General features: G+C 51.4%; 2 protein-coding genes across 2 annotated transcripts; both read right to left on the bottom strand.

Moving 5' to 3' along the window:
* Window positions 1-5,177: 5,177 nt before the first annotated feature.
* Window positions 5,178-6,680, bottom strand: LOC120691568. Its single transcript, XM_039974664.1, has 2 exons — window positions 6,168-6,680; window positions 5,178-5,582 (listed from the first exon to the last, which is right to left on the bottom strand). Exons 1-2 carry the CDS (start codon window positions 6,552-6,554, stop codon window positions 5,412-5,414), a joined length of 558 nt encoding a protein of 185 aa, XP_039830598.1. The 5' UTR covers window positions 6,555-6,680; the 3' UTR covers window positions 5,178-5,411.
* A 2,569-nt stretch (window positions 6,681-9,249) lies between these two features.
* LOC120692782 (ACD11 homolog protein-like) lies at window positions 9,250-11,569 on the bottom strand. The gene is made up of 4 exons (XM_039976167.1): window positions 11,003-11,569; window positions 10,279-10,451; window positions 9,835-9,980; window positions 9,250-9,611 (listed from the first exon to the last, which is right to left on the bottom strand). Exons 1-4 carry the CDS (start codon window positions 11,279-11,281, stop codon window positions 9,505-9,507), a joined length of 705 nt encoding a protein of 234 aa, XP_039832101.1. The 5' UTR covers window positions 11,282-11,569; the 3' UTR covers window positions 9,250-9,504.
* Window positions 11,570-13,203: the final 1,634 nt, after the last annotated feature.

Here is a 13,203-nt window from a genome sequence, read left to right as displayed (position 1 = left end):
ACCGTCGATCAGCACGTCATAGAGCCTCACATTGGATATAACAGGAGCGGTGACTAGAGGTAGCACACCAGCTCCGGCCATATTCTCCGGGCAGTCGGATGGCCCGAAAGAGATGGTGGTGTTCATCCACCTCTGGTGCGGCGCGGCCTTCGGGACCCCCGGCTTCACCGAAAGGACCTCTCGGCGAAGGGTCTTCACGTCCCGCCGGGAGACAAGCTCCCAGCTTCCGCCGTACATTACGTACAGCTTCTTGCGGCGGTCGCCGTTGTCGGAATTGGAGTCGTCGTCGTGGTAGACGCCCTTCAGCTCCTGAGCGGGGGACTGGTACCCCAGCTCCTTCTCTCCAGCAGCGACTCCGCTGTCGGAGGCTTTCTCCTTGCCAGGCCGCTGGCAAGGAGGGGGGAGCCGTCCTTGGAAGACTGCTCACGCCGCCCACTGACCCGCTTCGCGAGCTTCTGGATCTCGCGGCAGTCAGCGGCGCTGTGGCGAGCGGTGGGATGCACTGGGCATGAACCTCCGCTTCCACCTTGCGGGCGAGGGCATTTGCCATGTGCATTCTGGCCCCCAGCCGCTGCTGCAGCAGCCGGCGCCGCTGCTGGCGCCGCTGCTGCAACGACTGGCCCGCCAGAATGTGGCTCCCCGCGACTCCGGTTCTTGTTCTTCTTCTTCTTGCCACCGCCCTGAGCGGTAGCACCGGAGCCACCAGCCTTGGCGTCTCCGTCTTGGGGGGCTGAGTGCCATGCACGGCCCTCAGCGGCCCTGGCACACTTGTCTGCCAGGGAGAAAAGCGTAGTAACGCTTTCCACCTCGTGCGTCGCCAGCTTCTCGAGCATCTTCTCATCACGTACCCCCTGGCGGAAAGCAGTGATAATAGATGCATCGGAGATACGAGGAATGGTACCCCGTACCTTGGTGAAGCGCGAGATGAAGGCCCGGAGCGTCTCTCCGGGTTTCTGCCTCATGGCGTGGAGGTGGGCCTCCACACCATGCTGCTGGTAGGCACTGGCGAAGTTCGCTGTGAACCTCGCACAGAGCTCCTCCCAGGACTGAATCGTCCCAGGAGTGAGGTTCATGAGCCAAGTCCGGGCTGGCCCAGACAAGGCTACATGAAAGTAGCTCGCCATGACGGCGTCGTTACCACCAGCTGTTGTGATGGCGGTAACGTACACCTGCAGGAATTCCGACGGGTTAGTGGTACCGTCGTACTTCTCCGGCAGGTCCGGGCGGAACATGGACGGCCATGCCACCGCGCGGAGGTCCTCCGCCAGCGCAGCGCAGCCCACCCCAGCCACCGGGGCGCACGCCTGTATCCGGGCGTTCACTGGAGGCTTGGGTGCTGCCACGTCCAAGTCGGCATTGAGGTTGCGACCCTCAATGTTGAGACGGCGCTCTCGCGCCCTCTCGACGGAGATGCGGGCATCCTCTCCCGCGCGCCGGCGGTTGAGCTCCACCCGCAGGTCTTCTGTCCGTGCACCCCTCACGGTGGGGGAGCGCACGGATGCCGACGCACCGCCCTGGCGCTGGTGGTAGGTACACCGCATTGCCGGGCGGAGGTCGTTGCCCAGTCCTTACAGAACTGGGGGAGGCCTGAGCCAGATGGAGGAGACGGTCAACGTCGTCCCGCCACTGCCTCAGGGCGTTTGGCGAGGCTGCAGCAGCCGGAGGGTTGCGAAACAACTCCCTAGCCGCCGCCAGCGCTCCGCCGCTCGCAGCCTGCGAGGGGGCCCGTGACGGCCGCCCTGACCCTTGCCATCGAGCAGCGCGCGCTGCCGCCGACGGCGCCTGCCCCACGGGCACGGTTGCCACTGGAGCAGGAACGCGAGAGGCGTGTGGCGTGGAGGACGCCACACCCTCCGTCATCTCCACATCGTCCACACGAACCATGGAGACGAGGAAGAGATGAACTGCCACCAGGTACTTCCCCTACCTGGCGCGCCAAATGTCGTGGTGCTGCAAACCACAGCCGGGTGGCGGAAGGCACCTGCCTAAGCCCAGAGGGTGTGTACTCGGGGGTTAGCTAGTCCTAGTTCGATCTCGCTCAAGAACACGATGAACACAGCAGGATTAGAGTGGTTCGAGCCGCCGGAGCGTAATACCCTACGTCCACTGTGTGTTGTATTGCCTTGCCTCGAGAGAGTCCGCGAGAGCTTGTGTGTTGTGTGTCTCTGGAGAGCTTGTTGTGTACAACGAGCGCCTCCCTTTTATATCTCAAGGGGACGCGTACATGGCTGTTGGGACCCCGACAGGTGGGCCCAATGATGTAGTACAAGATAACGTACTGTTCATAATTATGGCGTCGCAGGCGAAGGAGATCTCTCTTCTAGATTCCATTGTCTGCTCCTGGAGTTCCCCGTTCAGCGTGTCCATGCGCTGTCTTGTCGGAACGGCGCCAGGTATAGCCAGTGGCGTTGTCTGCCACGTAGCTAAACGGGCCGTGTAGCTTGCGGCGTAGGCGGCATGATGGAAAAGTGTCGTGCCGTCGTATCCAATTAATGCGGCAGACGGGCTCTGAGCGGGTGCGGCACAGGCAGCTGCACTGTGTACCTTGGTAATACGCGATGCACAGTGAGACCTGACAAAGGCTGTCCCGCGTGCCGCGGCGACAGAGCATGCCTCAACCATCCGCATTAAATGCGGTGGGTGGGCGAGTCTTCCAGCGGAAGACTCGCGCACGAGCCCGCGCCCGTGCCTCTGGGACACGTGGCGGCTCCGGACCCTCACGCGGTAAGGGAGGTCCGGATGGACGCAGGAGGTCCCGGACCCCTATGGGGGTCCGAGGCCTCGGCTGTCAGCTCGGAGCTTTCCTTCCTTAGGGACACGTGGCGTCTCCGGACCCATCCCCAGCCGGGGAACGGGTCCGGGGCCATTGGCCTGGTGAGGAAAGAGCCTGACCCGTGTGACTTGGCTACTCCGTCCTTTGCGCGCAGTTACGGATAACTACGCGGGTCCTGTCTTGCCGCAGTAAGAGTGGATATCCCTGTTATATGGTACCGACTGTGATAATGAAATGCAGGTATGTAAAGGGAGCCTCTAGGAGAACCCTTACGTCTAACTCTTCAAGAACTCCCTGGCAAATCACCTGAAATAGCAGCACCAAAGTCTGGGATCAGGGATGGCCGGCGATGGCAAAGAACTCCCTGGCAAATCACCTGAAATAGCAGCACCAAAGTCTGGGATCAGGGATGGCCGGCGATGGCATAGCCTCTGGCTTGAAAGCACCTGAAAGCCTGAAACCATGGAGCTGCGCCGCCAGTTCGTGATCCCAACTCCCGTCGCAACGACGCCAGCAACAAGCGACGACAGCAGGAAGCCGTGGAGTTGCAACGCCCGAACAGAGAAGCGGAGACGCCTTCGCCGACGCCGGGGAAGGAGCGGCGGACGATGCAGGGTACGGAGCGGACCTGGGCGGCGGCGGCGATGCGGTCCGGGGCACCCGCGTCGATGCGGACCGGGGCGCCGGCGTCGATGCGGACAGGGGCTCCGGCGGGATGAGGACCTGGGCGGCGTGGGTGATTCGGACCGGGGCGCGGATCTGGACGGAGCGGACCGGGGCGCCGGCGGCGATGCGGACCGGGGCGGTGATGCGGACGACGTGCTCCGTGCGGCGTAGCAGATGCGCCAGTTGCGATGCGTACAGGGGCGGCGATGGGGACGACGTCGCCCAGGATCACAGCCTGCGCAGATCACGGCAGGATACAGGCGCGCTTTGTACGCGTTTTTTAATTCGAATTGGACTCCGATCGGACGCCGCACGTAGCACAAAATGGACTAATGCTGATCGGACGCATGGGATGGGATGGTGGCTGAACGAAAGAAGACGTGCGCGGATCGCACGACCTGGACGGACGACGGAAGGTAGCGTCCCGCTTAGAGAATTTTTAGTAGTAGAGATAGAGTAAATCAATCAAATGGTAAGACAGTATAACGACACTTGCAATTGCTGAATTGCAATAACCTCGGATCCACAATAATATCTGATCCGTAAGCGAGACGAAGACGATGCTTTGACATCTATAAGCATCGCACACGTCTGAGGAATTAGTAGCGAACGTAAAAGGGCGCCTGCATTGTACGCACCAGACTACTGTCTAATCTACCTCAGCCGCGCTGCCCTTGCAACGCCACCGGGAGTGGGCTCGGCGCCGGCGGCGGCGCGGCGGACTCCGCGGCCTCCGGGCCGAACACGTACCGCGCCCACTCCGCGGCCTGCGCGTCCGCCAGCGCCGCCACGGCCCCGCGCGCGCCACCGTCCGCCCACGCCGCCGCGACCACAGCGGCGACGAGCGCTACGACGAGCAGGGGCGCCAGCAGGGACACCAGCCGCGCCGCGTCCTCCGCCGCGATCACCGCGTACGCCGCCATCGTTCCTCGGCAGGCAGGGGGATGCTCTCTGCTGTTCGCGTCTGTTTCAGCTGTTGTCATGGAATGGCAAACTGGCAGCGAACATTTATGGACGCCGCCGCCGTAGCTTTCCCGTGCCGTGCGCAACCACCGCCGCCATGGATCGTGTGAGGCAAGCTCCGCAAAGAGGACGGCCTCGCCCTCGCCCTCTTTTGCTGTCCCGGATCATGAAAAGTTGGGCCACGACGCAAGAACAGCAGCGCGCAATGCGTATGTTTGCTTGTCCGCTTTAACGGAGGGTTCCCTGTCTGCCTGGGAATTCCACCACGGCCATGGCGCTTTTGCGTGCTCCGGTGCTCGTCCCGTGGCCACCGGTTGGTTGGGGCTCCAGCAGTCCAGCGGTTGAGCCTTGAGCCCACTCAGCTAAAGCCATTAGCCTTGTACAGGAGGGCCAACCCAACCCCTTGGGGTAACTTGGGTGCTCACTAAAGCACCTAAGTTAAAATGATGTGCAGTAAAGAGCAAATTACATGCCAAGATTTAGAAGTTGCTTGGCAGTCTGAAATGATAGCTGGACGAACTGTATGAAGTTGAAAAAAAAAAAACATCCAGACTGATTCTGATGATGCCACGTGTTGCAGCAGGGAGCAGCAGTACTGACATGATTTGAATTGTGCCGGTACAGAATGTAATTTGTGAAATTCATTTGAATTACACATTTTTCTTGGACTGTATGCATGAATAGCCATCCTTTAACGGAAAGGGAGCACATGAATGCAAAATTCAGGAAAGATGGCAACGGTTGCTCTCTTTCTTTTTCCCTACTTCTGGCCTTCTGGGTAAGTGGGTATATATAAAATACAGATGAAATCCATCAGCACTAGGTACTAGCCATCTATAATTTCTTCCAGGGGAAAATTCAGTACACAATAATTACGAGCCAAATTTCATAGCATCATGATTTCAACCAAAACGTACATGCTTACCAGCTACTTTCAAGGAAAAGTCCTATAGGCTATACCGCAGACAGAGGGTCATCATCTTCTCTCCCTCGTGTCTCCTTGCCAGCCCTACTCAAGAGCTGGTGCTACTTCAGTCGGATTGCCTTCAAACACATCAGCGCTTGATGATTCGGACTCCTCAGGGAACTCCTGTGTTTGCGATTCCTTGTAAGCAGGAGTGTCTCTGAAATCTGTTGCCCCATCGTTGTAGGTAGCCACCGCAACACCACAAGCAATGAGCTGCACAAGTACGCAACATTGAATCAAAGCTGACTCCACAAATTACTATCGCATCTCATTGCTGGACAGTTAAAAATGTATACTTGAGGAGTTCAACAAGGATGTAGTACAATTCCCAGTAAACAAAAATCAGAATATTTCATTCAGCTATATAACTCAATAAATTAACCCTACATCTTGATCTCTTGAGCAGTCAAGAAACAAATTCATGTTTCTTCTCAGCAGACCATAATCTGCCACCCACTAGCCATTGGAAAGGATCCTTTTTTAGCCCAGATAAGGTAAACAACCGCTAACAAGCAGTGGAACTATATAAACCACCATATACTGAATTTTGAATGCTAGTTATTACTACTTCAGATAAATTCAGATGGGCAATCAAGACTGACAATATCACACTGCAGTTTAAAACTTTCCACTAACGTTTACACAGTGGACTGTTTCCCGGTGCAGAGCAATTCAACGTAGAGCCATGGTGGAGTCCAATTAGCGTTTTTAACTTTGTTGAGCGCTTGACTCATGAGCATGGATAACAAAGAATCAACAAGCAAGAACCAATGGATGAATGGTAGAGGGTGTACTCACGCCGAACACGACGCCGAACGCCCACATATACTGGACGAAGAAGCCAAGGGCCTCCCACTGGGGCCCCTCCCAGAAGTCCGGCGTCTCCGGGTCCGGTAGCTCCGGCATGGGCTCCGTCGACACCTCGAACCCCAGCGGCTCCCCTTCCCACTCCGCGGCCCCCGCCTCCGCCGCCTCCTCGTCCACGTCGGGCGCCGCGACCCCGCCGCGGCGCTTCTTGCCGCCGCGCTCCTCGAGGCGCCGCTGCGTGCGGGACGAGACCCCGCCGCGGCGAGCGAGGGCCACGTGCAGGGCAGCGCGACCGCTCGCGGGGAGAAGGGGAAGCGGTGCGGCGCGACGGCGGACGGCGGCCGCGCCGAACGCCGTGGGGGAGGCCAGCAGAGACATGAGGCTGAGACGGCGGGGCAGCGTGGTGGCACGGTGAATGCGTGTGGTTACGTGGAGAAGCTGGAGCGGGGAGCTCCTGGCTGTGGATGCCTGTCTCGAGCTGGAAGAGCGGGGATGGAGATGAGATAAGATTTTTTTTTGTTTTCTTTTCCTTTTTCTTTTCTTTCTTGGTTTTGTTTGCATTTGCATATAAATGCTACGTTTTCATTTTCCTATTTCCCTGCAATAGAAACGGGGTTGATTTTTTATACATCTATTTCTTCTCAGAACTTTGAGTGGCACCAATAAACCCCGTGAGAAAAAAAAATAGAATTCAGCATGTTTAACCCCAAACTTTTAGAAGAAAAACTGATTTTGGTCTTCGAACCGAACTCTAAAACCAAAGAAATCATCAAGCTATCGATATTATCCATTTTTCACCTTCAAACTTGTTTGGGGAAAAAAATCGTATTTGTCACGCAAACTTCTTCATTTAATCAACCAACCAGAACATCAAGCTGGGGACTATGGAAAATTAAGTTAATATATCTTTGATCACAAACGACATGGAAAAACAAATTTACTATAATTTTTTCATCTTAAAAAATTTGAGCACAAACGACATGTATTTGATCTAACCTTTTGACAAACATGTTTTTTTGAGCTAAATTTTTATGAAATGGAAGTTTCTTGCTGTACTATACTCTATCAGGCCTTGTTTAGATCATGTAAAAATTTGAACAAAATTTACTGCAGCAATTTTCAACCGAAGATTAGAGAGACAAAACATGGTCTAATTATAAAACTAATAACACGGATGGACGGAAAATCGCGAAACAAATCTATTAAGCCTAATTAATCTGTCATTAGAGGTTGTTTATTGTAGCACGATATTGTCTAATCATGGTCCAATTAGATTTAAAAGATTCATCTCGCAATTACACCCGGAGGTTATGAGATGAGTTTTGTCAGTTATTCACGTTTAATACTCCTAATTAGTGGTCAAACGTTTGAAGTTACTATAGCGCTGAAATTTTTTTGAGATCTAAACAATGCCTCATTCTCTTTGACGACTCTTACTCCTAGCATAAGGTTTTGATCTGTTGACTACACAAGCAGACCTGTTTGGAGGAATTAAATCTAAAGTTGAGTGCTAAATTTTAGTATATATTAGTATTTAGGCTTTGTCCAACAATCTCAGCGACATCATTGGATGAGTTGGAGGTAAGAGATAATAAAGAAACAAAAAACTATTCTCTCCTCTCCTCGGTATGTGCAGCAGTGGTAGATGTGCTCTCACAAAACTTCGATTGATGTGCCAAGAGCTAGCGAGGGAATAGTAGATAGCGCAGTTAAATTTACAATCTCTCTCTCCGCCACCTCAGCCAAGGTTGGCGACATCGTCGCCCTCTGGAGGAGGTCTTGTACTTTGCTAAAAAATTAGAGTCTAAACTAAACTTGAACCCACCACATTAGTATTTATGTTTTTACCGTCAGTGCACGGACTTGCTGTTTGTCACTGACGAGTGGGCCTGAGCCATTGCGTTAGTGAGCCAACTGCTGAGGGCAGCAACTAAACTTTCATAATCATCACACAGACATTGATCCTGTTTGGATCCATGTGTTATTAAATAACTCCCAAATAACACTTGAGAGCCAAACATATGTGTTATTTGTGTATTATTTGGCACTAACACACCCCAAAACTCTAACCCCTCTAAGAGGTGATTATTGTGTTACTTCTAGTGGGCCCCACTATAAAAAGAGAGAGTATTGGTTCTTTAAGTACCATTAAATGCTAAATAACACTAGGATCCAAACTAGTAAGTGTTATTCCTTTGGAGGGTTATTTGGAGAGGTTAAAAACTAACACCAACATAACAATAGTATCCAAACACAGACCATTATTATTTGTCACTGACGAATGGGCCTGAGCGCATGCGTCAGTGAGCCAACTGCTGAACCGTGTCCCTAAGTCTAGTCGGCTAGTGGCAGGTGCAGGAAAGAAGGGCCTTGTTTGGCAATGCTAGTTTTCTAGCACACACACTTCCCGAAAAAAGAATCTCGCATGCATGAAACACTAAATGAAGTCAAATTGCAAAATTTTTTAGGGATGTGCGTAACTTTTCGCGATGAATCTGACGACGGTAATTAATCGATGATTTGCTACAGTGATGCTACAGTAACCATCCTCTAATCGCGCGGTCAAATGCCTCATTAGATTCTTCAGGGTCACTAGCGCGGAGTTCTGAAGTTGGTTTTGTAAACTGACTTTGTTTGACACCATAATTAACGGTCAAAGTTATTTACTATTCATTGGTGCTAGAAATCTAGCACCAACCAAACAAGGCCAAGCAGAGGGTCTGAGCTCTTTATTACTCCTATATTCTTTCTCTAGTAGAGTAAGACTAACGATTTAGCCAGTTGCTAGCTGCAAGTATTTCTCAGCCCATTTATATAGTGGTTTAGCTCTCCACTATTAATATATATGACCCACTTGTCTATTTTATAAAAACATTTTGTGCTTATGTCGAAACTGGCTGTAAGCTTACAATCAAATTCTCCTTTCTCTCCTCTTCTCTTCTCTTTCTTCCATCTCAGTATTTAGCCTGCTTATAGCCCAACATAATACTTGCTTGTAGTAGTAGCGTTTCGAATTTATAACCAAAAACGAGATCTGCCCGTGGATCGGGGAGAGAAGCATATAACTATTTGATTTGATGTCCGAATAGTCCATTGAATTACCCATCAATTTCTGTGGACAGTTGGAAAGAATATCAATGGTCGTGCTAGAATTGTCATGCAGTTTTACAATACAAAGCACGAGACCGTGCGTGCGACAAAGGAAGAAAGGGGAGCATCCACCACCCACCAAGGCTGAATAAATAACTATGAACAGAATAAATTGATGGCGCCAACAACAGCTTGTTAACAAGCTATAAACTTGATCTTCACTCCAGTTCAGATCAGTTCACCAATCTAGGCTAATGTTCCTCGAGAGGAAGAGGTTATCGATGTACTCTATAATAGGACTAGAAGCATCAATGTATCTCCTCATCTCCTTCTGAACAGAGAAATCTGCAGGAACAATCAATAATGGGCACTGTTAACACTTGACATAAAAAATATTAGCAGGACATCTGAATACGAGGCTCCTAAAAGTTTGGTAACAGATCATCTACAAAACCTCCAGTCAATTTGGGAAAAATTCTAGGTGCTTTCTTTTAGGAAAAATAAGGATTTCGAAGGTTGATAAGCATTTTGATCCTCCAGAACACGATGGGCGGTCATGTTTGCTTACCAGTTTCGTTCAGCCTCACTATCAACTGCTCCCTGCTTGGAAGAGTGTACATGCCAGCGCCAACAGCCTTTCTGATTGCCCAGCTATGAAATGGCGCGCAGACCTGTCCGTAGGCTGTCGTGGCAGCATCATACAATGAACAACCCCTGAAAATTCAAGTGACAGGGAACAAAACAATCTGTCAATAATTTCTTAAAACAAATGGACTAGTACCTGTCGATCATAGCAATCGACAGTTACATATGCAATAATATCTTACAAGCACCAGTTGGCAATTGGTAAATAGATTTATCAGCAAACAGCCATTTCTAGGATCATGCAGCTGTCATCTAAAAAATGACAGAAGACGTTGTGTACTGGACGACAACATTCAGACAAGCGGCCTAAATGTTAAGACTTGAGTGATGAGATGCTTGTGTTTGGGTGAAATGCAAGGAGACGTACTCGGTGGTGAGGAACTGCTCGAAGAGGGCCTTGATGAGGCCGAGGCCGAGTCGGACCCTGCGCAGGTTCCGGGAGTGGCTGCCCTGCTTCTTCACGGAGTCGTTCTCGATGTCCTTGTCGAGGATGTCGCTCAGGGTGCGGTATGACTTGCCCGCGCCGATGAGGTCGTTCACCTGGATGGATGGATGGATGGATGGATGATTGATGAATGTTCAGTATTCAGCCGGGAAAACGCGGTTACATTTCTAGACGGGACTATTCCTCACGGCCAATAGAGTACGTGAGCAATTTTGTTTCTTTACTAATGAACGCCGACCATTGAATCGTAAAAGAGTGGGCACGCAATCGACAGTAAGTCAAATCAACGCGGCAACATTCCTTCCAGGAGCTTTCTTGAAGGAAGAAAAAAGATTAATATTTTGGGGGTGAAAGGAGAAAACTATAGAATAATCCAATAAGATTTCCGGAGCAACATCGGTGGTCGGGGTGATTGGACGGTGCAGCAAGCAAAAGATCTGAAGAAAGTCAGAAATAACGTGGCAATCTAATCCAGGCGCCGCTCGCACGATTTCACCTCGTCACCGTGCCAAATCTTGGATCTTTGCCCCACGGATCGAAACAACGGCGCGAGAGAAGCAAACGGTTCCAGAAAGAAAATGAAAAAATAATGGAAACATCCGCGAAAGGGATCGATCGCGGAACGGGGTCGTCGTCTGGCGCTTACCTTGGTGACGTACTCGATCTCGGCGAACCTGAAGGCCATGCCGAGGCTGCTGAAGAGTACGGAGACGAGCGCGCATGTGTCGCCGAAGGGCGCGAGGCGGAGCTCCCCGCCGTCGGCGTCCATCCCGCGCGCCAGCTCCTCGAACGCCTCCGCCACCGCCGTGAGCGGCGTCTCCATCCCCTGCCGCGCCGCCACGACGGCCGCCGCGCCCTCGCACAGCTGCCCCTGCGACTCCTCCTGCACCGACGACCAGGGCATCTGCGTCCTGAACCCGAGCATCGTGTCCTCTCGCGGGGAACGCGGAACCGCTGCTGACGACGGGTGCGCCGCCGGAACCGCTGGTGGTGGTGGTGGTGGTGGTGCGGGGGTAGGGGTGGCGAGAGGGGAGGACCGGCGCGCCCGGGGATATAGCGCGGCGAGAGGTGTGCGATGCGAACGCCTCACCTCCGCGCGCGGCTGGCCTGGGCAGGGCTCGGTGCTGGGGAGGGGAGGGAGGGGTGGGGAGGCTGGGCTGGCTATGTATAGGAGGCGCCCGGAACCGGAATTCTGCCGTGGACGGGGAGAGAGGGAGGGAGGATTCGAGGGGCAAAGGCTGCGCGAATCTGGCCCTGCTTTATATAGGCATCTCGTGGGGAATTGAGGGGGAGGGCGAGTCCAGATGGAGTCGTAACCGAAATCGAAAGCGACTGGTGGTGGTCACTGACCGAGTGGTGGCGGACTGGCCAGAAGGGAAACCGAAACAGAACACGAGAGAATCGCAACCTAAATTTTGAGCGAGGGTCACAAGGCGTTTCTAAGAATTACGTTCTCTCTACTACGTTTTTGTTTGGAAAATAGTAGTGCATATTTAGGGTACCCCTTCTGGCCTTCTCAGATTAGAAGATTAGCATGGGCAACGAGCATAAATGCCTCTTTATTTGCTACTTCGGTTTACCTGAACCTCCTCGTACATTTTTGAGCAGCTTTTTTTAGTCACCGTCACAGTTTTAGCGTGGCATACTACTAGAACCATCATGTTTCTTCATGTTTTTTTTGTCAAGTTTCTGCTAACAACTCTAGAAGAACTCACTACCAAGACCGTCTTAGAGCATCTTCAACAGTCCTTCGATAATTTTTTTCTAATAACTAATATTGAGATGTCTCAATAGCAGTTTTAGAATTATTAGGAGAGTTGCTTTCGCAGTCTCCTAATAATCTCATCCCAATACAACTATTTTAATGGGAGAGTTGCAACTCCTCATTTATTTAGAGAGAGAGAGAGTTGGAATGGATTATTAGAATTATTAGATTATTAGATTGTCCCAAAGATTATTGGAAAAAGAAAAATATCAAGTGACATTATTGGAGCACTGTTTTCTTATCAACTAATTTAATATAGTAGTTGAATTGAATTGAGCGACTGCCGGAGATGCATACACTAGCTAATAAAAAATAGTGTTGTTCTGAACCACAACTAGAATTCATAGCGAAATAGCATAGAATTCACTTTGTTCGCTTGGCTGTGGCTAGTGCTGATTTGTTACGAGAGAAAAGTACTGCTGGCTGGTGGCTAATGCTGATTTGGTGTGAGAGAAAAATACTGCAGGCTGGTTGGCTAAAAAGTCAAACGAATAGAGTGATTATATTTATAAAACAACTTTCTGATAAATTAATATATCCATATCATTTTTAAATATGCAAACCCGATGTATGAATGCAGCTTGCAATCAACGAAATAGTATACCACTTTATTCTGAGCGATTGTATATCTTAAGAAAACAAAAATCTGTGCCATCGTATGCCAACGGCGCGCGTGCCCATTTTAGCACGCTCGGAGCCGTTCCCACGTATGCACTGACGTGAGCTGCACCAGTGGACCAGTCTGGAATCCGGACCTATCCCAAATTCCCAATACACGAAGGCCTTGTTTGGCTCCAGGATTTTTTTCAGAAGTCCCTATCACATCAAAAGAAATCTTACTATTTTATAGTATTAAATAAAATCTGTTTATAAATATTTTTTGACAGCTGAGTGCTTTTTCGCGAGACGAATCTAACGAGAGTTAGCAAACGCTGTAGCCAGCCTTAGCGGCCGGCAGTCTCTGCCGCCTCGTGCCCTCGTCTGCGCCGGCGAGGTCGACCGCGCAGGCCCCGCGACAACTCGAAAGCCCGGCAGGCCCAACTGTCCGTTGGATAGAGCTGGCTGTGGTTGGTGCGCACAGC

The sequence above is a fragment of the Panicum virgatum genome, chromosome 9N, assembly GCF_016808335.1.
Source record: "Panicum virgatum strain AP13 chromosome 9N, P.virgatum_v5, whole genome shotgun sequence".
NCBI lineage: Eukaryota > Viridiplantae > Streptophyta > Magnoliopsida > Poales > Poaceae > Panicum > Panicum virgatum.
The sequence above is the reverse complement of the archived record's forward strand: the minus strand, read 5'-3'. Positions and strand labels throughout refer to the sequence as shown.

Coding starts and splice junctions, on each gene's coding strand:
- LOC120691568 (XM_039974664.1), bottom strand. CDS start 6,554: ATGTCTCTGCTGGCCTCCCCCACGGCGTTCGGCGCGGCCGCCGTCCGC. Junction 5,583..6,167: donor CGTTCGGCGTCGTGTTCGGC/GTGAGTACACCC, acceptor GTACTTGTGCAG/CTCATTGCTTGTGGTGTTGC.
- LOC120692782 (XM_039976167.1), bottom strand. CDS start 11,281: ATGCTCGGGTTCAGGACGCAGATGCCCTGGTCGTCGGTGCAGGAGGAG. Junction 9,981..10,278: donor GAGCAGTTCCTCACCACCGA/GTACGTCTCCTT, acceptor TTGAATTTTCAG/GGGTTGTTCATTGTATGATG. Junction 9,612..9,834: donor AGTGAGGCTGAACGAAACTG/GTAAGCAAACAT, acceptor TTGTTCCTGCAG/ATTTCTCTGTTCAGAAGGAG.